We start from the raw sequence: 27821 nt of genomic DNA, 5'->3' as shown, positions 1-27821 counted from the left end.
TTTTTTTTTTTTTTTTTTTTTTTTTTTTTTTTTTTTTTTTTTTGTCTTTTTGTCTTTTTTCTGTGTCCGGCAACGGATCGCAACCCTCAGTGCTGTCCCTGCACCGGACCGGGGACCGGCAACGGGATCGCAACCCTCGGCATCGCTCCCGCGCCTCGCTCAGCCAGTGAGCGGGAACCGGTCTGTATGTGGGATCCGAACCCTCGGGCGGGAGCGCCGCCGCGCTTCCCAAGCGGCGCACTATCTAGTGCGCCACCGGGCCGGCCCTATCCTGTTTCTTCATCTGCAAAAAAATAGTTCCTGTTTCAAAGGGCTTTTATGTTCTTCAAATGCAGTAATATATATAATATAAAGTTTGCACATAGTGCCAGTGGATGTTAGGTATTATTATTATTGATGCTATCCTTGCTACTGGTCTTCAGAGGTTGTGGAAAGCTACCTACCTAATTTTTACCCTTTGGATGAGAATCTAACAGGATAGAACTCAGCAGGCTAAGGAGGTTACTAATGAGGTTCCCTAAGGTATTCCTCCAGGAGTCTGATCTTACTAGAGAGACAGAGTGAAAAAAAAAGCTCTAAGGAGAAGGGAAACAATGATTCTCACAGGAGAATTTGGCATGCCCTCCCTCACCTCCCCCAGGGTTGGGTATCCTGAAGGACCCTTCGTTTTTCACTTCTTGGCAGAAGCAAAGGGCATCTCAAAGAAAAGAAAGACGTTTAGTTAAGAAAGTTCATTTTTGGTTCTGTCCATTTTGTCCAGGGCTCTGGTCCCTGTATCCTCTTTCCTTAATACTCCCTTTGCTGCATCTGGCTGGGTCAATACAGGTCTAAAAACCTCTTTGGGATTCTTTCTGGCTTGTTCAACTGAACCCATTCTGCAGTGACCTTTTACTGGCAGATGATAAGCAGATGGCCTCCACCTGGTTTTACTCAGCTTGTGGCATCAAACACTGTGACACTTCCTAAGAAGGGAGGTATGGGGACAGGCATAGGACTAGGAGCCTTGCTTGACAGGCTCTCCTGCCTGATTAGGGGATAGCTTAGTCCCTTTTCTGCACCCTGTATGACAGAGTAAGGGATAGGTTTGAGATAGAGGAGCCCTGTGGAAAGAAAGTATCCAGAATGGAAAGTGTTTCATTGCCACTCAGTATCCCATTGGTGCTGTGTAAGTTTAGGAGACTTGAGGGGCTGGGGGTCCTCTGTGGGTGGGGTCAGGAGCCTTATCCTCAGCTTGCTGGCTTCTCACAAACCTCACTTCTCACAGTGTTACCGGGACTTGGCTCTGGTGAGTCGTGACGGCATGAATATTGTCCTGAATAAAATCAACCAGATACTTATGGAGAAGTACCTGAAGTTGCAGGATACCTGCCGTACTCAGGTAAGACCAGAAAGAAAAGAGAGGATCCAGCTCAAAGGCATAACAGAGAATGGATCCTCTCTTTTAAGGGGAGGGAGGGGAAGGAGGAATTGGGGATAACACACCCCTGCTATTGTGCACCTAAATTGTAATGTGATTGAATTATCTCCTTTCTCAAACTCATGGGCCCTGCCCTTCATCTGTTTTTCTTCTCTCCTTTAGTTGGTGTGGTTGGTACGAGAACTAGTGAAGAGTGGGGTTCTGGGAGCTGATGGTGTTTGCATGACATTTATGAAGCAGATTGCTGGTGAGTTTGATGGCAGGAGCACAAAAAAGAAAGGAGAGGAGCCCAGAGACTAAATCCAGACAATGGAAAATGATTAAGTGCCTAAGGGACTTGATTCCTGGGTTGCTTAGACTCTTTCCTTCTGATATAGATGTCTTCTAGCCAAATATGTTACAGAAAGAAATTGCTTAAAAAATCACAGGGAGCCTTTTGAAGCACCAAATGTTCATTTTCTTTCCTGCCAAACCCAGGACCTGACAGAATATTTGGCCTATTTTAGCCAGTCTTCACTCTGGGGTTTTATGGTATATTGGATCAGGAAAGAGTGAAGAGAGAAATGAGGGCAAATAATTTGTTTCTGTGTTATTATGCTTTTAGAAATCCAGACATCTTTTTTGGCTCCACTCCCGTGTTCTGAACACTTGTTCCCTAATAATTATGACATCTAATTGGGGCCAGTTTGAGGGACAGACTATGTCACAGAACAGACCCTGACATTTAGGTTTTATTATCATCTTGGCATTGGTCACATTTGTCTGGGCCACTGAATATCCAAGAGGCCTGCCCATGCTACCTCTTCTGCTCCCAAGATTGCATGTGTTTGTTTAAAAATGACCCTGCTGGGCTGGCCGGTTAGCTCACTTGGGAGAGTGTGGTGCTGATAAAACCAAGGTCACAGGTTCAGATCCCCCATACCATCCAGCTGCCAAAAAATAAAAACAAACAAAAACAAGCAAAAAAAAGATCTGGCTGATTAGTTCAGTTGGTTAGAGTGCAGCATTATAACACCAACGTCATGGGTTCAGATCCCTGTATCAGCTGACTGCGTAAAAATGACCCTGCCACTCTACCTCACCATTTGCCCATTGATGCTTTGCCACCTCTTTAGGATTTTTTTATAGTACTGATGCTCCAAGTTTGATTTGTATGAATCTTAATCTATGTAACGTGTGACTACGTGGACATTGAATTTTTTCATTGGGACCTGGGGCAAGGCATAGCACTGTTGTGCTGGCTATTTTTATCCTTTCTCCTGGCACTTTCTTCCCTGTTTGGCACTCACAGCCCCCACTTCTCATCCCAAGACTTTGGTCTGGTGTTGCTGCATGTTAATTTTGCCCCAGGAAGTTCCATAGCAAGTACTGAAGACTGGTACCTGGAAACAAGAAACCCTTGGCCTGTTGTGAGCCTGAGCACAGGACTTGGAACATCCAGATGCTGGACTGCAACTGTTGCCTGCCACCTGCACCTCTCAGGCCCTTTCTGAGATATCCTTTCTTTCCAACTGTGGGCTTCTCATGTTTCCTCAGACATTCCTTTCGAAGGGCCAAAGTGTTCCCACTCCAACTCCTAGTCTATAGAAAAGTAGCAGCTCTGGTTTCTGGAAAAATCCAGAACCTTTCTTTTCCTTCTGTCTGGAGGCAAGAGAGGAAACTTTAAAGCCTGACAGAACAGAAAGCAGTTTATTCTAGCACTCAGGACAGTAATGATGGAGTAATAGTTAGGATGCACCAGCAGGATGGGTGAAGAGATGCGTTGGATTAGCTGAGTTGCTAATCAGAGCTATTCGGATTTTCTGTTTTTCTCCCTTTGAAACAGGTGGAGATGTTACGGCCAAAAATATCTGGTTGGCAGAAAATGTTCTGGATATTCTGACGGAACAGAGGTAGAGTCCACCATGAAGGGTGGGGCAAGATCCAGATACAGCCAGCAGGGTATGAGTGGGAGAAATGGGGATGAAAGGATTGTGTGGGCCAAGAACACCTTAAGTTAGAGAGGGGGAGGGAGAGACAAATGTATTGGTTGCAAGTGAAGAAATTAATGCCGTGATATGGCACAAGAGATGAAGGAGTGGGAAAGGAGGTCTTTGCTAAAATATCTCAGAGCCCAGGAAAAACTGGTTTCATCTGATAAAGGTTTATTTTTGATCCAGACCTCCTTGGAATGTTTATCTTTGGCGGGGAGGAGGGGGTGTGTGGAATGAGCTCAGCGGAGTGGGGCCAGCCAACCATCCAGGGCCTGGCAGGTACCCCTTTTCTCCCTTCCAAATCTCTCGATCAAACTCATGCTTTCTTTTTGATGTGACATAGGGGATGGATGGGGGTGAGGAGGTAATAGAGATCAATGAATCCTGCTGGAGTTTGCATATAGGGCTTGGAAGTTCTAGTGGTAGAGAACTCATGGGAGGGGCATATTGGGCTTTCTGGCTGATTCTTTCCCTTCTCCATCAAAGTAAAGGACCAGAAAGTTTATGAGGGCTGTTTCATATTTGAACTTGTCTGGGGACTTCCTCCTGGTCCTGTGCACTCAGTCTTCCTATTTCTTGATTTCAGAGTCTCTTTCTGGGTGAGGATACCATAGGAGTCAAATGATTGAGAGGACTGATAGTATCCATATTATCTACAGTTGAGAAGAATGAACCTCCCATTATTCAAATTTGTGAAAGATGGCTTGTGTTCTGGGCTCTGCCCAAGCCTGAGCCATGCCAGGCCTGCTCTGCAGTGCCACCTAGTGTTCGGGACATAGATGTGCAGCTACATCTGGGCCTGGATGCAGTAGCTCATGAGATCCTAGCAGTTTCTTACCAGGTCTCTGTGCTTCTCTAATTCTGGGTCAAAGGGTCTCACTTTTCATCTCTCTCTTTCTCTTCATTACACCATTCCAGGATTCAGATATATTTGTCACCTCTTCTAGTAATCTTCCTATGAAGTGATTTTTCTTATTTTATTTCTGGAGCCAGATACTCCTGTCCCCATTTCTTTCTTTCTTTTTTTTTTTCTGATGGCTGAGTGGTATGGGGATCCAAACCCTTGACCTTGCTGTTATGATACTTGTCTCCATTTCTTAAAGCTAAATTTCCTGTATAAGTGTTAAATAACAGCCAGATAACTGTCCAACCTTTTCTCCTACCCTCCAAAAAACTCATACCTTTTGGTGAAAATGAGTTCCTAGGAGTTAAAACTGTGGCCTCCTCCACACCCTCTTTTTCACTCCCTTCCAAATGTTTCTAAGGCCCTGGAGTTAAAAGGTAGCCAGTGGGGAGTTTTCCCCTCCCAGTATCCTTGGCAAGTGCTTTCATTCTGTGAAAGGAAAAGGCCAGAGTCTTTTAATTAAGTGGCTTGAGCACTTTTCCGGAATAAGGATGTTGCCTGGTTGGATTAATTAGACTCTGTTTTCTTCTAGTTCCCTGCCTTCCAGCAGGGTTTCCAAAGCCATTACAAACTCTTTGCTTAGGGGAGGCAACTCCCTAATTTTGGCACTTAGAGACAACATTAGGGTTTTAGGAATCTCCCCACCGTGTTTTTCTCCCTGTCCCTTTTAAAGCAGCGGGGAAGAAATAATTCTTTTGTTACCTCCTTTTTCCCTAGGGAAATTCTACAACTCCTGCAAAAATAGGCTTTGCCATCTAAAATCAGGTTCTTTTTTTCAGGTTGTTATTTAGAGCAGGTGACTTGTTGTATGGGAGTAGGGTCAGTGGCTAGACAGCCAGGGAAAGGTTTGTGGGCATGGTAAGCTGCCAATGACAAGCATGATAGAAGGGTTAGCACAGTGTGTTCTAAGAACTCCAGAGTTCTGAGAAGATCTTGGGAATCCCCAGAGGTCCTTCTACCATACTGACTTACATCATATTGACTGCTGACTTAGGGACACTTAGACAACTTTTTCCCCATTGTCTGAGCTGGGCAGAAGCTGTGGCTTATCTCTGTCCCTAGTACCTCACACATGGCTTGCCACATGATAGCAGTCAGTAAATGTTTGAATGAGTGAGTCAGCAGACAAAATTATTTTATTGGGAGCCAAGTAGTTATGTGGTAAGAAGAGATTGCTTTCATTCAGCACTTATCTTTTGGGCACCTGGTAGAGAAAATTAGGAAGTTGTCCTTACCTTAGCCGGTTGATAGTCCAAGATAGATGATAACAGTATGAGCGAGCAGCCATAAATCCAAAGAACCTACTTCCAGTGTCTAAGCATCAAACATGTCTGGGGCACTGGAGCCAGGTCCAGGGGAGTGAATTGGGAGGGTAGTAGGTCTAGACAGGGTAAAGGTGCCAGTGTCTTTCCTCTCTGCAGGGAATGGGTACTAAAGAGCAGCATCCTCATTGCCATGGCTGTTTACACATACCTCCGCCTCATTGTTGACCACCATGGGACCGCCCAGCTCCAGGCCCTGCGGCAGAAGGAAGTGGACTTCTGCATCTCACTGCTTCGGGAACGGGTGAGGGAGTAGGACAAAAACAGTATGGGGAAGTGAGACTCAGGATGGGATTCCGCTATAGGTTTTGTACATCTGGGCCAGAGATGCCTTGTTAGAGATGGAGGTGGTTCAAGATCCAGTGATTTTCATCATTCTTAGATGAGGGTAAAAAGGAGGAGGAATCAGTGTGGAATAGCCCTAGTGCCTAGAAGTGCTACCTATTATGCCGGCACCCTGAGGATTCTCCTGATCAGCCTCATGGACACTGTGGACACCACAGACACAAGCTGTCCTTGTGTGCTCACTGTTACCTGCCCACATGGGTAATTGCCATGGGCAAGTGGGATTATGAGTTGTCTACTATCAGATCTCCCAAAAGAGATATCCTAGAACTATGCAAATATGGTAGCCACTGGACACATGTGGTGATTTAAATTAAAATTCATTAATATTAGATAAGACTTTAAAATTCAGTTCTTTAGTTGTATTAGTCACATGTTGCTAATGGGTATTGTTTGGGCTATACAGATATATATGTCCTTTCCTTTAACACAGAATGTTCTGTTGGACAGATAGTTTCAGGGTAGGTTTTCTGGGGCTTAATTTACCAATCTGTCCTTTTGTAATCTTAGTTTCCCTTGAACTGAATTGAAACAGTTCTGGGTGGTGAGGAGACTAGATTAATGTGAAAGCCAGCAGGGCTTCAGCACTTCCCAGTAACCTCTCATCCTTGATATCAGACCCAGCTGCCAGCTCTCTTCACCATAACAGCTAGGAGCCAATCTCTTGGCTCCAGAAGGAATCATTTAGTCCCTTCGACCCTCTTTCCTTCCCTCCCTAGAACATGTTGTCCCTTTGTCCTCCCTCTAGCAGGTAAACAATCATGTTTTTATTCTCTTTCCTGTCCCCTCCTTCCTCCTCCCCATCAAGTTCATGGAGTGTTTGATGATTGGCCGGGACCTTGTAAGACTACTTCAGAATGTTGCTAGGATACCAGAATTTGAACTGCTTTGGAAAGATATTATCCATAATCCTCAGGCCTTGAGTCCTCAATTCACAGGTAAGCAAGGCCTGGGAATCCTGTCCTTGGGAGATGGGAGGTCAGTGTATATGTCCTGATTGAATCAAGAGGGCAGAGGTTGGTGGGCAGGAGAGTTGTTAGTCGTCAGATTTAGGAAGCTTGGGATGGGGAAGACTTTGCCAGATACGGCTGGATATGTGAATGGCAGAGGTGCAGAACAATTGATATGATTCCTAGACAGCCCCTTACATGGCTGTCGTTACTCCTAAGAAAAAAGTGAGACAGACAACTGTGATCTCCTCCTCCCCTCCTAGCAGCTCCTTGGCTCAGGAGGTAAGCCGATGACCAGTTTCCAGCTTCACTGAGTCTGGCAGGAAGTCAGAGGTAAACTTGTGAGACTGAGTCAGCAGAGGGGCTGGAATTTGTAAGAGAAGGCGTCTCCCTGGGAGAAGTCTTGCTTCTAATTATAAGGATCTAGCTTGGCCAAAAACCTCTTTGGAGGAGGGAAAGAGTCTCTGTTTGCCTCCCCTGAGAAGATTCTTTTCATATCCCATTCCCTTTCCCAGAGTTCTATTCCACTGTGGTCTAAAAAATAACTGTAGAGCTTTGCTCCCCACCCCACCTGCAGCACATGTGTGTACACACATACACAAACACACACACAGTCAAACTCAGACTGAAAGCAGTTGTACAGGACCTGGGAAGTCATGAAAGGAGAGGAACATGCTGGGGTTACCTTATATTGTACTACTCTTACATCGAACATGTCCCGAGTTGCTTTCAGTGTCTTCTCTGTGTTAGGCACACATATGTTAACTCATTCAATCCTCAGGACAGCCTTATAAGATGGGTTTTTTACTTTCCACATTTATAAATAGAGAAGCTGAGGTTCAAAGGGTTTGAGTAATTTGCTCAAGGCAACACAGCTAGTAAGTGACAGAGGTAGGATTTGTATCCAGGTCTTTCCAACTCCACAGCTTGTGCTTATGCCATAACACTACAATGATCCCAGGATACAGTGATGGAACTATCAGGAGCAGGAAGAGAAACTAGGGTTTCCCATATATTCCCCTTAATTTTCCCACTCTTTGCCTACTGGAGTAATATGGATAGAGGTTCTGGAAGGTAAGCAGACGAGGGGAATTAATATAGCTGGGTCCTGGGGATGGTGGTTGGTTGGAGCAGAACACAGAGAGGGTGGTTAGAATTCCCACTTGTACCTATGCTTGACCTTTCTTGGTCTTGTCTTGGAATTTCCCCATGAGCAAGACCACTGGCCATTAGTACCTCACCCAGATTCCCCACCTGCTTTCAGTTCCTTTTGATCCTCAGGCTTCTCCCTTTTTCTTCCCTTCCACACTTGGTTCAGGTATCCTACAGCTTCTTCAGTCAAGAACATCCCGAAAATTCCTAGCATGTCGTCTAACCCCAGACATGGAAACTAAGCTCCTCTTCATGACATCCCGGGTAAGCTAACCTATTGTAGCAAGAAGAAGAGTGGCAGGTGCTAGCTGGGCTTCTTGCTTTGATCTGCAGATCTGTTACCATTGAGTACTGACTGGTGGAGTGGTGGCTAAGTGGGTCCCCCTGATCTAACCTGGCTGCTGGTCACTTTCTTCTTTGTTCATTCTATGCCTGTGCATTGGGCATGGTGTTAAGAATTGGGGGTAGAGTGTTGAATAAGAGAAATACAATTCCAGTTCTTGTGAAGCTTTCAGTCTATCTAAAGCATCATTAAACCAAGTATTTGTGTGCAAATAATATTATTTACAAGTTATGAAATGTGCAAAAAAAAAAAAAATAGAGTAATAGTGTTCATTCTGAGAAATCCAGGGTTCTTCCAGAGGAACCGTGAGCTCTCAGAAAAAGAGCCTTTTGGTGTCCAGACACGGCTGAATTACGGCAGAATTGCTTGAGGAGCATTTTAAAGATGTAGCTTCCTGGATCCCACTCTCCCAGAGAATCTGATTGAGGAATCTGTTTTTAGCAGACTTCCCAGGCAATTCCTCTGCAGCTAGTCTGGCATTAGGGTACCATTGCCTTAGCCAGCTTTTGGTTTCCCAGGTCATCCACAAAAGCTGTCTAGATCTGTGCTATCCCATGTGGTAGCCCCTAGTCATATGTTGCAATTTAAATTTACATTAGTTAAAATTAAGTAAAATTTTAAATTCACATCTCAGTAGCAGTAGCTACATTTCAAGTGCTCTGTAGCCACCAGAAAGTTCTGCTGGACAATGTTAGTCTAGATTTTTTTTGTTTCTTTGTTTTGCCTTTCTGCTTTATTTTGGTTGATTTCTTTTGACAGGGGAATAGAAGAAGAGGAAAACCAGGCCCTTCTCCCTATTTAGTGTTGCTATTTGTAACCATTTAGGGTCTGTTTGTGGGAAGGACTTGCAGCAAGAACATTGGGAGAGTCTGTGCTTCGGATAATGGAAAGGAGACTTTAGAGACAGTATGAGCTAATGAATAAATTGTGGGAAGAAATGGAAGTCTAAGTCAAGCCTAGAGTTGAATGGTGCTCATTTTCCTCTGCCCAGGGATCCCACCCTCCCTTCCATGTTTCTTTTTCCAACTTGCCCTTCCCTCAGGTACGATTTGGTCAACAAAAGCGATACCAAGATTGGTTCCAGCGCCAGTACCTGTCAACCCCAGACAGTCAGTCTCTGCGCTGCGACCTCATTCGCTACATCTGTGGGGTAGTCCACCCTTCTAATGAAGTCCTCAGTTCAGATATCTTGCCCCGATGGGCCATCATTGGTTGGCTCCTGACAACATGTACGGTGAGAGCTGGGCCATGGGGTAAAAGATATTGGGTAGTGAATGGTGCCTCTTCCATTGTGTTTCCTATATTTCTATGCCTCTTCCTTTTTTTTTTTTTTTTTTTTTCCTTTTTGTCTTTTTTTGTGTCCGGCAACGGATCGCAACCCTCAGTGTCGCACCCGTACCGGACCGGGACCTGCAACGGGATTGCAACCCTTGGTGTTGCGCCCGCACCTCGCTCAGCCAGTGAGCGGGAACCGGTCTGTATGTGGGATCCGAACCCTCGGCGGGAGCGCCACCGCACTCCCAAGTGGTGCACGGTAGCAGTGCGCCACCGGGCCGGCCCTCTATGCCTCTTCCTGACTCTCCCGGGCCATCTGACCCCTAAGCCCTTCCTTCCTTCACTCTGGTCCTCCTGAATGTCTCAGCCTTTTACCCCTCTTTCCTTTGTATCTCTAGAAATTTACTTACACTCCTTATTTCCATCTGAGTTTGGGGTTGAACAGGTTTACCCTACCCCTTTACTGCCAATCCCCAAAGCCTGGATTTCTGAGGCATCCCTTCCTTTTTCCTTTTAGCTTCCAGAAACCACATGTGGTTATTTCTCTGAATTGTTCTTTTCTCAGATTCAGGGCTTACATTCTTCAAACCTTCATTTCCAGGCCTTTTGGCATCGGCTTTGGATAATTTCCTTCTCCAAATGTAGTGAATTCACAGTGGAGCCATTTCCTTTCTAGCATTTTCCTCCCTGTGCCTAGGGTGGGAAACTATCCATTCTCTGGCATCCAGCTGCCTCCTGACGTCTCCCAATAGTGTTCCCCTCCCCCATCTGACTAGGTGCTTGGAATGTGCTGATTCAGATATGACAACAGGCTATTCCTAGGGGGGTCTCTTCTTCAGGAATGTGCCTGGAAAGCCCAGCAACAGCAGCCGAGGGCTAGTTTGAGTGTTGCCTCAGCTCAGGGGTAATGAGTGAACTCCTAAATCCAGATATTCTTTCTTATGGGCTTGAATGTGTACTATTGGATGTATGAAGAACCCAGGCCAATCCCCATCCCTTTGCTGGTAAAACTACGGGGTACTTATATACCACATAGACTCAGGTGCCCCTCATCCCTGTGGGCATTCCATCCTGTTTCACTAGGAGCTGAATTTCATAGATGGGACAGTTAATTCAGCCCTGGAATCTGCCTTGGGCTTCTGAAGGGGAGGGAGCTGCTTAATGAAACTAGCTCTCTTTTTTTCCCCCTTTTTCTTTTCCAGTCAAATGTTGCTGCCTCTAATGCCAAGCTGGCTTTGTTTTACGACTGGCTGTTCTTTAGTCCAGACAAGGATAGCATTATGAACATAGGTATGTGACCAAGATCAGGCAGTGCCCCTTCCCATCCCCCAAGCTCCCACTGTCTTGCCCTAGTGATAGCAATCATAAATCTCAGGGCAGTGTGCACTGGAGGCAGCTTATCTGGGAGCAGTTCCATTGTTCCTCATCAGTTCTCCCTTGACCTAGAAGGAAAGTTGCTTTAATGAGGCCAAGCAATCACTCCACCCCCTTTTCCGCACAGCTTATATGCTTGGGCTTCGGGTGGGGTAGGCCTAGGCAGAGGAAAAAGCTGTACCACATTCTGCTTTTCCACTCCTACATCTCTCTTCTCTAAGCTGAATGCTGGGGACAAGAAGGGAGATGAGGGCTCAGAGCTTGGGGGACTGTCTGCTCTTGGGTCTGCTCAGGGGGAATGGAGGGGAATAGATACAGCACTCCCCAGTGCCATTCATGTTATTTGACATCCCATTTTGTGGAGATAGAAACAGACTTTGTCTGATGTGGGGGGGACCCTTTAATTCTACATTCTCCAGAACCAGCCATCCTGGTCATGCATCACTCCATGAAGCCCCACCCAGCCATCACTGCCACGCTCCTGGACTTCATGTGCCGTGTAAGTGCCATAGCCCTCTTTTCTCCCCATTCCTGGATGAGCATAGTTAAGTGTATCTCCCCTAAGTGGTCATGGATCTTATTCCCCAAGTCAGTGAATGCTTCCCTTTCATTTCCCACTGTCTCCAGTTGGATTTTCTCATGTATCCATGGGGTTTCTCAATTACAGGGATGATGACTCAAGGTAGAACCTAGTCTCCTTGAGGAATAGCCAGGTCCAGTTAATTTCCTATTTTAATGGCCTGGAATGGTCAGGAACAACACTCCAGCCCTCTCTACAGCCATACTCCCCAGTGTCCCTTGATCAAAACTAAAGCATCTTCTTAGATCTAGTTCAGCAGAACACTCTGGATGGAGAGTCTGTGCTCATTCTCTCTTCCCCTTCTTCCCTTCCAGATCATTCCCAACTTCTATCCACCATTGGAGGGCCACGTGCGGCAGGGTGTCTTTTCCTCTCTCAACCACATTGTGGAGAAACGCGTCTTGGCGTAAGGAGTTTATTTGGGGGTTGGGGGCAGTTTTCCCATTTTTCACTAGGTCCAGCTACCTATATAGATCAGACACATCCAGATATTGCCATACCACTGCTGAACCTTTACCTTGACAGGTATAGAAAGTACTGACTCAACCTCAGACTGCTGGCATATGTCCTCTTGATTCTTAGAGGAATTTCTCTCTTGCTGTCATATTATGAAGGACTCCAAATGCCTTCCTATCCCTGTTGACCCCTTCCAAGGATCTGCGTATGGCCCGGTCATATTGATTGGGCATAGACCTATCTCTCTTTTTTTTTTAAAATAATTTATTTTATTTATTGAATCAAAATCAATTATACATATTTTGGGGGTTGAACATTGAGATATGTTGATTAAATAAGTATTACTAGCATATATATTGTTACAAGTCACAATTATTCTTTATGCCCCTTGTCCAACCTCTCCCCTTCCCCCATTCCCTCCCCCTCCCCCCCCTAATTGCCTAGATTTCTTCTCTCCTTCTGAAAGAATAATGGTTACTCTGTTAACTTGTTACCTAGATGATCTGTCCAATACTGAGAGGTGTGATCAGGTCCCCCAATATTATCATAGAGCAGATGCTTCTGTCACTCTGAAATGGGTTTTGTGGAAAGAGACATCCTCTTCTTTTCTTTTTCTCTGCTGGTGACTCTTCTTATATGAATGCACTCCAGTGGTTGGCGGACCATCTACGTGGTGGCTGTGCCGTCTAGCCGCTTTTGCAGCAGCCATGGTTATTGTGGTGACTGTGGTGGGCCACCCACGTGGGGGTGCTGTTTTTGGCATGCCCCTTGACACTGGCAGTATGCCTGGTTGTGGGGTGTGTTTGGTCCCCTTCTCCTTGCCTTGGGTCCCCTGGTAGGCCCCAAGGTGTTGGCATGTTGTGCCTGGTTGTGGGAGGGTGGTCTGGTCCCCGACTCCATACCCTGGGTCCCTGGGTGGGCCCCAAAGCACAGGCTCAGTGTGCCTGGTTATGGGAGGGTGGTCTGGTCCCCTTCTCCATGCCTTGGGTCCCTGGGCAGGGCCTAAGGTGCTGGCGTGGTGTGCCTGGTTGTGGGAGAGAGGTCCAGTCCCCTTTTCCATGGCTCAGGTCCCCGGGTGGGCCCTGAAGCGCTGGCTCAGTGTGCCTGGTTGTGGGAGAGGGGTCCAGTCCCCTTCTCCATGCCTCAGGTCTCCAGGCAGGCCCTGAGGCACTGGTGCAGTGTGCCTGGTTCTGGGAGAGAGGTCCAGTCCCCTTCTCCATGCCTCAGGTCCCTGGGCGGGCCCTGAAGCACTGGTGCGGTGTGCCTGGTTGTGGGAGAGAGGACCATTCCCCTTCTCCTTGCCCCGGTTCGCTGGGTGGACTCCGAGTTGCTGGCATGTTGTGCCTGGTTGTGGGAGAGAGGTCCAGTCCCCAACTCCATACCCAGGGTCCCTGGGTGGGCCCCAAGGCGCAGGCTCCGTGTGCCTGGTTGTGGGAGGCTGGTCTGGTCCCCTTCTCCATGTCCCGGGACCGTGGGCATAGACCTATCTCTAACTCCATGTCGAGTTAGAAATGAGGAGCTCTGATGTTGATTTTTTTTTTTTTTTTAAAGATGACCGGTAAGGGGATCTTAACCATTGACTTGGTGTTGTCAGCATCATGCTCTCCCAAGTGAGCTAACTGGCCATCCCTATATAGGGATCCGAACCCGTGGCCTTGGTATTATCAGCACCACACTCTCCCAAATGAGCCATGGGCCAGCCCTCTGATGTTGACTTTCATTCATGTTCCCCATTAGACACTTGGCTCCCCTATTTGACAACCCTAAATTGGATAAAGAGCTGCGGGCAATGCTGAGAGAGAAGTTTCCTGAGTTCTGCAGCTCACCCTCCCCACCTGTGGAAGGTAGGAGCCCTCCTATTCCTTCACCTGTGTCAAAAGAGGATGAGGACATCCAGGGCTCTCAGACTAGATCCCTGTTTAGGATGTTGTCCCTGCGCAGTTCTCCAGCTCTATGATACTGTCTATCTCAGTTTTTCCTTCCCTGGTTTTTTCATTTTTGTGTTGTCTCTCTTTGTCTTCTCTCTCTTCATCTAATTTTATCTGACTTTTGCTTATCTTTCTTGCTCTCTTAACTGTTTATTTTCTCTTATTAACCTCTTCTCAGTAGGTAGAAGGCTTTCATGGAATGTGTGTTTATCTCACTAACTTTGCAACTCTCTTCTCTCTTCGCAGCCCTAGGCTCTGGCCCCTGATGAGAAGTTGTCTTGTTGGGTCTCAAATCTTGCTCCCAATTTCAGACTGCCATCTCCCGTTATGTGTGTGCACACACACACTTTTTTTGTTTTGGGATAAGGGCAGTAGTTCCAAACTTGATTTGTTTGTTTTTGTGGCTGTCCAGTAAGGGGATCCTACCCTACCTCTTGACCTTGGTGTTAATAACACCGTGCTCTAACCAACTGAGCTCACCAGCCAGCCCCCAACTTGGTTTTAAATTAAAGATCACTTAGGACTGTCCCCGGTCTTACTCTACTCACTTATCCTGGGCTAAGCATAGAGGAGTCATGCCCTGTGTTGCGCTTATTCCTGGCAGCATGCCTCTGCAAGTTGTGGAGAGTTGTGAGGACAAGAGGTTTGTCTTTCCAGGTTCTGTTCCATTAGGTTGTAAGCTGCTTATTCTCCCACTTGCCCTCCAGTCTCCCCTTCCCAGAAGCACAAGGTATGTTAGAGGACACAGATGCCTTTTCTTTCTTTACTCCCAAGTCAAAATTGAGGAACCAGTTTCCATGGAGATGGACAACCATATGTCAGATAAGGATGAAAGTTGCTATGACAATGCAGAAGCAGCCTTCAGTGATGACGAGGAGGAACTCAACAGCAAAGGTGAGACTTAGCAGCAAAGGTTCAGGGTTGTGTCAATACTGATAGGACCTATTCATAGGAGCAGTCTCTCTATCATCTTTGCCCCTGTGTATTAAAGTTCTTTTAACAGGGTTTTTGGATGTGTCTCCAGGGTACAGAGCCCTGCACTTAACTCTGAAGGCAGAAGGGGAAAAAGAAGTGGTTCCAGCCTTTTATTGTAAGGGCTAGGACATATGTGCATTCAGGGAGATGCTTAAAGAAGTCACACAGGATTGAGTGAGCAGAGGCACACTGAGGGCATGTGAGGAAGGGACAGATGGTTCAGGGAAGTGTTTCTGTTGGCGTCCAGGCAAACTGACTTCTTTCCTAAATCACTCCTTTCAGGAAAAAAGAGAGAGTTTCGCTTCCACCCTATCAAGGAGACAGTTGTGGAGGAGCCAGTTGATATCACCCCTTACCTTGACCAGTTGGATGAGTCCCTAAGGGATAAAGTACTCCAGCTACAGAAAGGGAGGTGGGTACAGACATTCTCTCAACCTTGGGATGTCCAGCCCTGGGCTGTGTACCTGGTGCTTAGTGGGTGTGGCAGTATGATAGAGGTTGGAGGGAAACATAATGGGGGTGCACAGAGAGGTAGTTGAAGCTTCATGAGAGCTGTCTTCTTCAGTTTACTTTGGGGAATATGGGCTGGGCGTGGCACAACCTCATCCCCTAACACCTCGGTTCCCACTTCATAGGTTCTGGAGAGAGGAACCTCTATGAATCAAGGCAGGATTGATGGGGATTTCCCTTTTCTTTGGGCCTCTGCCCAGAGAGCAGCAAATTCTGCCCTAATGCCCCTCCCACCCAAGCCAGGATTTTACACAGATCCTTTTGTTTTGTTACTGTGCATATGAGTCTGTTTTTTGCACACTGTTCTCTGTGTGTCCTGCCCTCTGCTATCATTTATGTCTCTGGGATTTCCTCTCATTTCTGTACTGCAGTGATACGGAGGCCCAGTGTGAGGTCATGCAGGAAATCGTGGACCAGGTCCTGGAGGTGAGGAGGAACCCAATCCCTTAGGGAGGAAGTGCCCAGCCAGCCCAGCTTAGAGCTCCCCATGCAGATGTCTCCTGGGGAAGCTGACTCCCTCCTTCCCCTACCCCAGATGGGTCCCCTTTGATTAGGTTGGGAGGCGTAGCTTGCTGATCCTACAGGTGGAAGCAGATGAGTTCAGAGGCTTTGGTAGTGGGGACAGTAAGGCTTGGGTCTAGGTAGTGATATCCCCTCCCTTGTCTCACCACTCAGGAAGACTTTGACTCGGAGCAGCTGTCTGTCCTTGCTTCCTGCCTACAGGAACTCTTCAAGGCCCACTTCCGAGGGGAGGTGCTGCCTGAGGAGATCACCGAGGAGTAAGACTCATCTTCCCCGTGAACCCCTGGGCCTTGGGAGCCAGAAGTGTGTTCCTGTAGCCAAGTCCACGAGGCATCTTGCTGTGGACTTGAGAAAAATAATCTGTTCACTTGGCGTTTTTATTCTCACATGTCTGATTCATATAACAAGGATTTTTTTTACCTGCTGGACACCATGTGTACTTGGGCAGTGGGCTAGCATCCCCTCCTTATGCTTCCAGCCTCTGCTGCTGGGCCCTGTAGCTCTAACCTTTGCTGCTTCAAGTGGGATTGGACCCTGGCCTGGATTCTCCCTGAAGGGCAAGAATCTCACCTTCAATGATGATGACAACATTAGATTGTGGTTCCATGTTTGGAACCTGTTTCTCTGTTACCCAGCCTCTGGGGTAGCAGGAAGTTTGCCTTTTGGGTAGAAAAGGAGCAGTCTGGCATCTAGCCTCAAGCTGATCCTCCATAACATGTGCCTGCACCTCCTCTTCCTCCTCTAACTTGGACTCTCATATCTTAACCTCCCCTTGTAGGTCCCTGGAGGAGTCTGTAGGGAAGCCTCTCTACCTAATATTTAGGTAAGCACCCAGCTATAGGAGATGCTGCTCTGCCTCCGTCCTCTCTAACAGCATACACATGCTCCTGTCCTGGTGTAGTGGGGACTCCCTTTCCAGGAAGGAGTAAGTTATGCAGTGGGCACAGACAGCACATGCCATCCACAAGCTCCAAAGGAGAGTCTGTGCTAGGTAAAGCTCTTGTCTTCTCCCATCCCCACCTCCAGGAACCTATGCCAGATGCAGGAAGACAACAGCAGCTTCTCTCTGCTTCTGGACCTTCTCTCTGAGCTATATCAGAAGCAGCCCAAGATTGGCTACCACCTGCTCTACTACCTGAGGGCCAGGTGGGTATGGTCCCCACATTTCAGAAGGTGTCAGGAAGCATCCTGGAGAGCCTCTCTTCTCCTACACACTGACTCCTTTACCCTTGGCTGTCATCACTAGGGCTTTTCATGTTTTTGGTTTTTTGTGTAATAATAACTTTTAAGATATAATTCACATACCATAAAATTTACCCTTTTAAGATGTACAATTCAGTGGCTTTTAGTATATTCACAGAGTTGTATAACTGTCACTACTATGTAATTTGGAACATTTTCATCACCCCAAAAAGAAACTCCTCACCTGTTAGCAATTACTTCTCCATTCTCCCCTTCACCCACCCCCTAGCAACCATTGATGGGTTTCCCATCTCTACAGATTTTCTTAGTCTGCATTTCATTTAAATGGAATCATACAATGTATGACTCACATTTATCATTTAGCATATTTTCAAGATTCATCCATGTTGTAACACGTCAAATCTTCATTTCTTTTTATGGCTGAATAATATTCCAGTGTATGGATATAGTACATTTTGTTTATCTGTTAATGGACATTTGGGTTGTCTCCATTTTTTGGCTGTCACAAATGGAGCTGCTGTGAACATTCATGTACAAGTTTTTGTGTGGCCATATGTTTTCAGTTGTCTTGGGTATATACATAGGAATGGAATTATTGGATCATATGGTAACTTTATTTTTACATTGGTGAGGAACTGCCAAACTGTTTTCCAAAATGGCTGCAACTATTTTACATTCCCACCAGCAATGTGTTGTAAGAGTTCTAGTTTGTCCACATGCTCCCCAACACTTGTTATTGTCTGGCTTCTTGATTCCGGCCATCCTAGTGGGTATGAAGTGGTATTTCACTGTGGTTTTGATCTGCATTTCCCCAATGGCTGTGATGTTGAGCATCTTTTCATGCGCTTATTGGCCATGTGTATATTTTCTTTGGAGAAATGTCTCTCCAAATCCTTTTCTCATTTTTAATTAGGTTATTTGTCTTTTATTTTATTTTATTTTTTTTGTCCTTTTTGGAGACCGGCCGCACCGCGCTCAGCCAGTGAGCGTTGTGAGCGCAGCGGCCATCCCTATATAGGATCCGAACCCACGGCGGGAGCGCTACTGCACTCCCAGCGCCGCACCCTCCCAAGTGCGCCACTGGCTCGGCCCAGTCTTTTATTATTGACTTTTAAGAGTTTATATATGCTGGATACATGTCCCTCATCAGATAGATATATGATTCGTAAATATTTTCTCCTATTCCGTGGGTTGTCTTTTCACCTTTTTGATGGCACCCTTTGAAACATAAAAGTGTTAAATTTTTATGAACTCAAAATTATATATTTTTTTGGGCCGGCCCGGTGGCGCACTGCTACAGCGCACCGCTTGGGCCGCGCTCCCAGCAAGGGTTCGGATCCCACATACAGACCAGTTCCCACTCACTGGCTGAGCGAGGTGCGGGGGCAACACCGAGGGTTGCGATCCCGTTGCCGGTCCCAGTCCGGTACGGGCGCGACACTGAGGGTTGCGATCCGTTGCCGGACACGAAAAAAGACAAAAAGGAAAAAAAAAATTATATATTTTTTTCTTTTGTCACTTGTGCTCTTGGTGTCATAAAAATTTACTTCTGTTTTCTTGTAAGAGTTGTATGGTTTTAGTTCTTAAATAGGCCTATAAGTCATTTTTTTGGTTTTGTTTTGTTTATTTTTATTATTTATTTTTTCATTGTACATGGTTTTGTTTTGGTTTTTGTTTTGGTTTTTTTTTTTTGGTGGCTGGCTGGTATGGGGGCATTGTACATGTTTATGGGGTATAATTTATTGTTTCAATATGTGCATATATTGTATAATGATCGAATCTGAATAGTTAGCATATCTATCACCTAAACATTTATCATTTTTTTGTGATTATAACATTCAAGACCTAAAGCCATTTTGAGTTAAGTTTTATATATGGCATGAGGTGTTACTGCATTATGACTAGAGCCCAGAAAGCAAGAGAGAAAGCTTTTTCCAACCTGACTCGAGCCCTTTCTCTCCTGTTCTTGACTCTCATAACTCAGTAGCTTTACTGTTGTGATTGGAGCCCTGGGGAAGGATGGGGAGAAAGAGGAGTATCTCCTAGTTCCTGTAAGTTGTCAAGCCCTTGGGGAAGGCAGGGGAGGAACATGAGACAGGTTAGCACAGAGCATCCAGGAAAGTCGAAGGGAAGTAGGGATATTTGGAGGTGGGTAGTGGGGGCAGGCTGCTAACTGGGAAAGAATGGGGAGAAAGAGGAGTGTTTCCTGGTCTTGCAGCAAAGCTGCTGCAGGGAAGATGAACCTGTATGAGTCATTTGCCCAGGCCACCCAGCTGGGTGATCTGCACACCTGCCTAATGATGGACATGAAGGCCTGCCAGGAGGATGACGTGCGGCTGCTGTGCCACCTCACACCCTCCATCTACACAGAGGTCAGTGCTCCATCCACATCCGTGCTGGGGGTGGGGGCTCACAGGAGACTGTGCACCTCGGTGCACACGCTGAGTGTTGCACACTTCCCTGACCCTTCGTTGCCCATTGCCCACTAACTTCAGTGGGCCACTGCTTCTCACACCACAGCTGTCCCCTCTTTCCGCCTCTCTTTATTAAAGGTTGAAAGATTTCTAAAACTCCCAGAATTCCTGTCCTTTGGTTTAACTGTGGTGTGAGTTGGGTCTGGACCTATATACCTGGCTTCTCAGCTTTGGCCCCATGATTTGGACCCAAGACTTAGGTTCCCCAAACCAGACTCATGTTCACATATTCCAAGCCCTCTTTCCCACTGATGGCTCACCTGTGGCTTCTCTCTAATGGTTCCCAATGACCAGGACTTCTGTAGTGGAGACCCACTTTGATTTCCCCCGGTTCCCTCACAGTCTTCTCTAGGAACTGGGATGTAGGAGGAGATACCAGCTCTTCTTCCTCTTGGTAAAAGTTCCTAGGAAGAGGGAAATGAGGGCCCAGGTTGTGGGCATAACAGGGGGGAACTGTGATCTCAGCTCAGTCCTGGAGGGAGGAGGGGTGCAGATGCCAACACAGGGCACTTCTTTCCACTCGCTCCCTGTCTGTCCAGATGGGGCCCTGCCCACCCCACACACCCCTCACACACCCCAGATCCATACTCTCTCACACCTTCTCTTCATTGGCTGAAGGTCAGCATAGATTGGACTTCTTTGCTGTAAGGGTGCAAGTATTTACCCTGTTGCCACTCCCACTCAGAACCGACTATCACATCTCATCCCTTTCAGCTCTGGCTTTATCTCTAGATAGCTCCCCATTCCTTTCCTTACACACACACACACACCTCATGGTGTGCACACACAAATAACAAAACTGGGGATCTTTAAGGGTTAGATTCCCAGTTTCATAGCTGTTGGATCTGTTTAGGGTTTTTTATCAGGACCCACGTCAGGCTGACCCAACCATACCTTGAGCATGTGATAAGGAAAGGGGATGGGTTATGAGGGAAAAGCCAGGGGGGTCCACCCTGGACTCCTGCCCTAGCTTCTCTCTTTTTTTCTATCTAGTTTCCAGATGAAACCTTGAGGAGTGGAGAACTGCTGAACATGATCGTGGCTGTTATTGACTCTGCACAGGTGTGAACACTGAGCTTTGACATCTCCAGAGAGTTCTGGAAGGCAGGACTGGGGAGATCAGGGCCTCTGCTTTCTCTCTGGGCCTGCAAACAGGGAGCACATGTTCCATCCATAGGCATGCCACCTCCTGGCTACAGTTGAGTGCACTGTAGGCAGTGTGGGCTGGAATGGAAAAGTGGAGCACAAGGAAGGCAGGCTGGGCTCAGGCCAGTCCTGCCTGGAGTTACCCTTATTCTCCATATTCTTTGGGCATTCCTGTTTCCACAGGGAAAGCTGAGGGGGTTGTTTCTGGCTCTTAACCGGCCTTCCCGATGGCTCAGAATGAAAATGGTTGGATCATTTCTCCTTGACCTTTCAACCGTGCTTAGGTCCCCAAGAGGCTGTAGCTTTGCTTGGGTCCATCTCAGGCCTGACATTTCCACTCCTCCTCTCCAGTCAGTTCCTATTCCTCAAGGAGGAAGCTTAGCACTCAAGAGTCCTCTTTCCTGTGCCTATCCCCTACCCATACCTATGTCCAGAGCCCAGCCTTCTAGGGTCCTTCCCTCCTTCCCAGGCTCAGAGGCCAGGTGGAGAAGTTGCCCATACTGCCTCTGCCATCAGGATATAGGGGATTTCCATAACTATTTTTGCCCAAAATAGGCCTGTGTTCCCCACTCAGGCCTGTTGCTACTTTACCAGCCCCTTTCATCCTTCAGAGACCACAACATTCATCGTATGCCATTTCCTCCCTGTCCTTTTAAACTAGGCTTTTACTTCTGACTTCTCCCCTTATGAGCCCTACTGCTTCTGCCTCCATACTGGCTTCCTAGCCTCTTAGAGCTAATGGGTGCTGCCTTCTTCCTCCTCCTCAGCTCCAGGAGCTGGTCTGCCATGTGATGATGGGGAATCTGGTCATGTTTCGAAAAGACTCAGTCCTCAACATACTCAGTAAGTGACCAAACTTTTTAGGTACGTAGGAGGAGATGGGGGGTGTCAGCCCTGTGTATTTTCCAGTAACAGGAAAGCTGGCTTTGGGGCTTGGAAGTTAAGGGGATAGAATGTCTTTCTACTCTGCTGTGTGGTCTGAGGTAGTGTCTTTCTGGATTTCTGTGTCTTGCTCTGTAAAATGGAATGACTTAACCTTGCCGCTCCAACCTCAGGACTCATGAGAATATGGAAGCTGTGTGAAGACAATGGAAATAAGCACTGTGTGGAAAGGGATAGGGTCACTGTCCCTCCTTCTGTACTGCTTGGGGTGCTCATAATCAGTGGATTTGCCGTGTGTGTGTGTGTGAGAGAGAGAGAGAGAGAGAGAGAGATATGTTTCTTCTCTGTCTCTTCCAGTCCAAAGCCTGGACTGGGAAACCTTTGAGCAGTATTGTGCTTGGCAGCTCTTTCTGGCCCACAACATCCCCCTGGAGACCATCATCCCCATCCTGCAGCACCTCAAATACAAGGGTGAGTAGGGTCAGGTTGGGAGCACGGAAGAAAGGACACCCTGTCCATCTGGGGCAAGACTGAGGCCTCTAGTCTTCTAGGATGAGCCCAGATCCCCTGTTCCCCTTCCCACCACAGTGCAGAAGGGCAGACCCACTAGGAATGGTCTATAGGATTCTTGTCTTTGTCCAAGACTGTCCTTGTTCCTTCCAGTGGCTGTTGGTTGGGGTGTGGGAGAGGTGCCCAAATTCCTTCTGAAATTAGGCATTTCCCTAAAAAGGTTCTATTCTTCCCCCACAGAGCACCCAGAGGCCCTGTCCTGCCTACTGCTTCAGCTCAGAAGAGAGAAGTAAGTTCCACCCCTGAGAGCTCTTTAGTCCTCAGTCTCAACATATCAAGAGATACTGTGGTATAAAAGGCCTCCATCCTGCTCCTTTTGCCATGTTTTTTCCTGTCGTTGACATCTGCTTATTCTGCCCTTCCCCCAGTAAGACTTACAAATAAGTAGCTCCCCTGGGATCTGGGCTTCCTCTTGACTTTACAGCCCTGCCCACCAGGAGCTGTCCTCGAAGGTGGGAAGGTGGGGACCGGACATCCTTGTTTCCTGCTGCCACAGCAGTTCTAATCCCTAGTGGCTCCTGCTCCCCTCCCCCATGCTCCTGTAGGCCACCACACACTAATCCAAGAGGAGGAAGGGTCAGAGTCAGGCGAGTCCACACCACCCCCTCCTTCAACCTGCACAAAGCAGAGCCAGCTGGACCCATTGTGCTCCCTGCCAGGGTGGGGCATAGAGGGAGAGAGGGCAAAGGCCCCTCTTCATCACAGGCCCTTCAGCAACATCCCCAGATAAATGGGGCAACAGCTATGTGTCTTTTCCTTCCTATCTTGCCTGCCTTCCACCTTTTCTCCTCTCTTGCCTGACAGACCAGAATGGGACAGAGTGTCCTAGAGGAAATGGGAAGTTTGGAGGGCTGTGTGGGGCTGTGGCTTCCCAGCCCTCTCTCCTGCCCCTTCCTTGGGCTGGATACCAGGTTGGCCACAGCTCAACAGGGCAGGGGTGGGGGAGCATCCACACACCACATGTTTGTCCTTTTGCCTCCCTGGCCCATTTCCTGACTGTTCTGGGGAAAGTTGGAGAAATTTGGCAGGCTTCCTTCCTAACACACATGCGCATACACCTTCTACTGCCACAGAAGCTAAAGAATCTCACTTCTCGTCTCCTGGCTTCCACAGAGGATGAAACAGGCATTCCTTGGCCCAAAGAGAAGAGAGAAGAGGGATGTGAGAGTAGGAAGGTGTAGCAGAACTGAAGCAGGGTCGGGAGGCTGGAGTTTGGGAAATAAGTGGGAGATCCAGCAGTTACTGGGCTGGCTGTGCAAGCATGACACCCAGCACCCCTCTCATGCCCCCAGACCCAGTGAGGAGATGGTGAAGATGGTGCTTAGTCGGCCCTGCCATCCTGACGACCAGTTCACCACCAGCATCCTGCGGCACTGGTGTATGAAGCATGACGAGCTGCTGGCCGAGCATATCAAGTCCCTGCTCATCAAGAACAACAGCCTTCCTCGAAAGAGACAGAGGTGGGACGTGGGCCCTGTCGACCTTCCAGGCCAGAGCTACCCAGCATTTCATGCCCACTGTCAACAAGCCATCACCAAGGCAGTCTGCAGTGACTGTTGCCCAGTGATGGTGGGGTGCCAATGCTGTCCCAGCCTGGTTTGTGGGCGACATCTAGTGGTCTCAAGCCACATGGCATGCAAAACCACTGTGGCCCTTTCTCCCCCTCTTCTCTGAGTGTCCCCATGGCTGGATCCTGTGTTCTAGGCATACCTCCCTTAGCCCACCCCAGCCATCTGTCCTCGTCCCCATATGGGCTGGAGCCCTCCCCTCGAGCTCACACTGGCTCTCATGACTTCCCTGCACAGCCTGAGGAGCTCCAGCAGCAAGCTGGCCCAGCTGACTCTGGAGCAGATCCTGGAGCACCTGGACAACCTGCGACTCAACCTGACCAACACCAAGCAGAACTGTACGCTTCCCTGCCCTATCCATGTTGAGCATGTATGGGACTGCTGCCCTGGCTCAAGCCATCCCTGGAGCCAGGCTGGGGACAGGGGAAGGATGCCCAGGGCCAGAACTCAAACTCTCTGTAGAAGACTACCTTTGGGTGCCATTTCATAAGCCCCCAGACTTCTAATTGTTCTTCCTTCCCTGCTCTCCCTTCCTTTCCCCTCCAGTTTTTAGCCAGACCCCAATTCTCCAGGCACTGCAGCACGTCCAGGCGAGCTGTGATGAAGCCCACAAGATGAAGTGAGGCTCCTTCCACTTTGGCCTTGGGAAGTAGTGGAGAGAAGGCCTAGAGGAGAGGAGGCCTGCTGGGGACACAAACTTAATGGCCACCAAGACCTAGGCCTGGGGACAGAGAAAAGAATGGGAGGTGGCCACAGGACCAGGATGTCCCCACTCTGAGAGCCCATTCACCTTTCCCTTAGGTTCAGTGATCTCTTCTCCCTGGCAGAGGAATATGAGGATTCTTCCACCAAGCCACCAAAGAGCCGGCGAAAAGCAGCTCTGTCCAGCCCTCGAAGTCGAAAGAACGCCACACAGCCCCCCAATGCTGAGGAAGAGTCGGGCTCCAGCAGTGCTTCGGTGAGACACGCACCAGTGCACAAGAGGAAAAGGAGAAATGGAGTGCAGGTGGAGTTGTGGCCAGCAGCTGCCCAGGCTAGTAATTTCCCTCCTCTCCCTCCCAATCTCTTCCAGGAGGAAGAAGACACAAAACCGAAGCCCACCAAGCGGAAACGAAAAGGGTCCTCTGCAGTGGGTTCTGACAGTGACTGAGGTCCTGTGTCCCCCATCCCACCCCCAGTTGGACTGCCCTCTGCTCCTAGGTGAATCAAAGGTTAATAGGGACTGGAGCTCACCCAGTGGGAAGGATGATCTTCCTCCTCTGACCCAGGCTGAGAAGCTGCCGTGCAGCCCCCAGTCTCCCCACTCCTCTCCTGGGGCCTCCAGCCCCTTACACTGCTGCTCCCACTGATATTGGATTCTCACTGAAGCCAGAGGCTGTGCAAAACCAGACCATGGTGGAAATCCTAGCCCCTGCCCCCTCCCCTAGCCTCCTCTCCTAGTCTTTCAAAGTGCCACTTAACAGAGAAGGGAAATGACAAGGGGGCAGCAGGCCGGAGAAGCTTGGATGAGAGGAGAGACTCTGTGTGGGTGTCCCTTCACGCTTCCCCCTTCAGGTCTTGATTTGCTCTGAGCAGGCATTTTATAGTCACTCTCCACACACCAGTACGAAATGAGTATCTAATCTGACTTGGTCAGGCTGCCCATTCCTAACTGTGGGGTAAATGACACAAGCATTCAGAAAGGAACCTGAAAGGGAGGACATAGCCCCACGTGGTGTGCCCTGGAGGTCTGGGTTGGCCTGAGGTTGGCACCTCAAGCTGTGCTAGAGCCCAGGGGAGTCCCAAGGCAAGTTCCACAGAACTGTCAAGTGGTTCCATTTCCTTGGTTCTGTTTTTTTTGGGGGGGGTTTTGACAGAGATAATCATGTCTTAAAAGTTGTTTTTAGATGACAATAAAACAAGCCAGACCATCTTTTGTGCCTCCACCCACATTTACCCTGTGCATATACAGGTGGTCTTGGTTAAATTGGCACCCATAGGGCCGGCCTGTGGCTCACTCGGTAGAGTGCGGTGCTGATAACACCAAGGCCACGGGTTCGGATCCTATATAGGGATGGCCGGTTTGCTCACTGGCTGAGCGTGGTGCTGACAACACCAAGCCAAGGGTTGAGATCCCCTTACCGGTCATCTTTTAAAAAAAAAAAAAAAAAAAATTGGCACCCATACTTGTAATCTCACAACTTCCCCCTTTTCCCTTCCTACTGTATCCCACCCACCTCCCTTTTTTGTCTAGAGCCAGAGGGACTTGGTTTTATCCCCCTTTCTTCCATCTTTCCTGCTACCACTGAAGGTGTGAGCCAGGCACTGATCTGTCCATGCAGATATTGACACTGGCACCATCTCCCCGTAGGCCGAGGTCCTTACCCACTTCTCCCCAAAAAACTAGAGGTATCTGAAAGTTAATGTGTGTCATGCTCACTCCAGTTTATTCAGTCTGATGCTTACCAACTACTGAAGGACTAACGGGGGAGGGATGCTCCAACTTGGATCTTGAAGCGCATAAGTGTGCCTGGAGAGAGAGTTCAACTACCAGGGGTGGGAGACCCTCTTCCTTCCCTAGTCTGGCCACTTGCTGATACACTTACCCGCAGGAAAGAGTTCTTTGGCTATGCTTTTTGTTCCCGTGCTCTCCAGGGAGATTGGAGGGCGGCTGAGGAGAGAGCAGTGAAGTTTGGGCTAACTGCAGACAGCTCTTCCTCTTCAGCCTGCAAATCTCTTTTTTTTTTACAGAATCTAGGTTCTCCCCTCCCTCAAAGCTGCTACTCCTTCCTTTGAAAATGTAAACCACTGGAGGCCTCTTTTTCCTTCCTCTATCCTTCTCCAGTTTCCTCTGCCCCAATTAAAATCAGGATGGAAAACATTCACTGGTTGGCCCCAATTATTGTACCCTTGCCCGAAGGGAGGGACCTCCACCTTTCCACTACTTAAGTCTCTTGGCCCCCACCCATTCCCTGGGGTGGCTGCTGCTGCTGGCAGCTGGAGGGAGGGCATGAGTCTGGGACTTGCAGAACCAAATGGGCCAGGGGCCAAGTGCTTCGGTTTCTTTGGGGAGAGAACAATGGTACCTTCCCATCACGGGTGAGAATGAGAAATACTGAGGGAAGATAGACTACGATCCAAGCACCCTGGCTCTTAGACCGGGACTCCGAAGTCCAACCAGACTCCCAAGAGGAGAAAAAACGTAAAGCGGGACTTGAACCGGCGGCCGAGCACCGCCCAGACCCTGGTAGGATGCTGGCACGGATAGTCCGGGAGGGAGCGCGCCTAGGGCGTGGCGTAGGCTGTAGGGAGGGACGGGAGTTCGGGGCCGCCCCCATACGCACTCCTCCCGTGCTCGTGCTCTCCGCCCGTGGGGAGTGGTGGAGGCCTGGGTGGGAAGGGGCGTGTGCCAGTGCACGCGGGCTTTATGGGAGAAGAGGTCTCGGAGCGAGAACGAGCGGTCTTAGTTTTTCGGAAGGGACTACCAGGGGTGTTTGCGAGTGGCCGGGACCGGACGGTGCCGAGCGGAGGAAGAGGGTACCATGGCTGCGCTCCTCCTGCTGTCCCTGCTGCTGTTGCTGCCGCTGCTGCTGCTGAAGCTGCACCTCTGGCCGCAGTTGCACTGGCTCGCGGCAGACTTGGCCTTCACGGTGCGCGCCCTACGCTGCAAAAGGGCTCTTCGAGCTCGCGCCCTGGCCGCCGCTGCCGCCGACCCGGAAAGTCCCGAGGGGGGCTGCAGCCTGGCCTGGCGCCTCGCACAACTGGCCCGGCAGCGCCCCGCGCACACCTTTCTCATTCATGGCGCGCGGCGCTTCAGCTACGCCGAGGCGGAGCGCGAGAGTAACCGGGCTGCGCGCGCCTTTCTACGCGCGCGAGGCTGGGACAGGGGACCCGGCGGCGGCGGCGGCGGCGCAGGGAGTGCCGGCGGAGGCGAGCGAGGCGGAGGCGAGCGAGGCGCCGCGGATGCGGCGGG

The 27821-nt window shown here is 48.7% G+C and overlaps 2 protein-coding genes across 4 annotated transcripts in view; both read left to right on the top strand.

Annotated features, from left to right (window-relative positions):
- INTS3 (integrator complex subunit 3) overlaps nucleotides 1-25781 on the top strand; it is a 41188-nt gene extending 15407 nt beyond the window's left edge. Inside the window, exons 4-30 of one of the 2 annotated variants that reach the window (XM_008567611.1) lie at nucleotides 1265-1378; nucleotides 1580-1664; nucleotides 3243-3309; nucleotides 5716-5860; nucleotides 6770-6899; nucleotides 8230-8327; nucleotides 9449-9640; nucleotides 10884-10971; nucleotides 11475-11554; nucleotides 11950-12041; nucleotides 13829-13935; nucleotides 14794-14913; nucleotides 15277-15406; nucleotides 15876-15930; nucleotides 16180-16283; nucleotides 16805-16849; nucleotides 17053-17172; nucleotides 19448-19601; nucleotides 20697-20765; nucleotides 21617-21692; nucleotides 22089-22202; nucleotides 22482-22530; nucleotides 23594-23761; nucleotides 24107-24207; nucleotides 24416-24488; nucleotides 24671-24827; nucleotides 24942-25105. In XM_008567611.1, coding sequence (XP_008565833.1) covers nucleotides 1265-1378; nucleotides 1580-1664; nucleotides 3243-3309; nucleotides 5716-5860; nucleotides 6770-6899; nucleotides 8230-8327; nucleotides 9449-9640; nucleotides 10884-10971; nucleotides 11475-11554; nucleotides 11950-12041; nucleotides 13829-13935; nucleotides 14794-14913; nucleotides 15277-15406; nucleotides 15876-15930; nucleotides 16180-16283; nucleotides 16805-16849; nucleotides 17053-17172; nucleotides 19448-19601; nucleotides 20697-20765; nucleotides 21617-21692; nucleotides 22089-22202; nucleotides 22482-22530; nucleotides 23594-23761; nucleotides 24107-24207; nucleotides 24416-24488; nucleotides 24671-24827; nucleotides 24942-25019 — 2811 coding nt within the window. In that variant the 3' untranslated portion in view covers nucleotides 25020-25105. Of the gene's footprint in view, nucleotides 1-1264; nucleotides 1379-1579; nucleotides 1665-3242; nucleotides 3310-5715; nucleotides 5861-6769; nucleotides 6900-8229; nucleotides 8328-9448; nucleotides 9641-10883; nucleotides 10972-11474; nucleotides 11555-11949; nucleotides 12042-13828; nucleotides 13936-14793; nucleotides 14914-15276; nucleotides 15407-15875; nucleotides 15931-16179; nucleotides 16284-16804; nucleotides 16850-17052; nucleotides 17173-19447; nucleotides 19602-20696; nucleotides 20766-21616; nucleotides 21693-22088; nucleotides 22203-22481; nucleotides 22531-23593; nucleotides 23762-24106; nucleotides 24208-24415; nucleotides 24489-24670; nucleotides 24828-24941 lie in introns of both variants that reach the window. The other variant, XM_008567610.1, reaches the window with a different exon arrangement.
- A 1406-nt stretch (nucleotides 25782-27187) lies between these two features.
- The window catches only part of SLC27A3 (solute carrier family 27 (fatty acid transporter), member 3), a 5032-nt gene continuing 4398 nt past the window's right edge, over nucleotides 27188-27821 (top strand). The window contains exon 1 of one of the 2 annotated variants that reach the window (XM_008567609.1): nucleotides 27188-27793. In XM_008567609.1, coding sequence (XP_008565831.1) covers nucleotides 27647-27793 — 147 coding nt within the window. In that variant the 5' untranslated portion in view covers nucleotides 27188-27646. The remainder of the gene's footprint in view (nucleotides 27794-27821) is intronic. The other variant, XM_008567608.1, reaches the window with a different exon arrangement.

Source organism: Galeopterus variegatus, unplaced genomic scaffold, assembly GCF_000696425.1.
Source record: "Galeopterus variegatus unplaced genomic scaffold, G_variegatus-3.0.2 Scaffold334, whole genome shotgun sequence".
NCBI lineage: Eukaryota > Metazoa > Chordata > Mammalia > Dermoptera > Cynocephalidae > Galeopterus > Galeopterus variegatus.
This window is presented reverse-complemented; position numbering and strand designations above follow the sequence as displayed.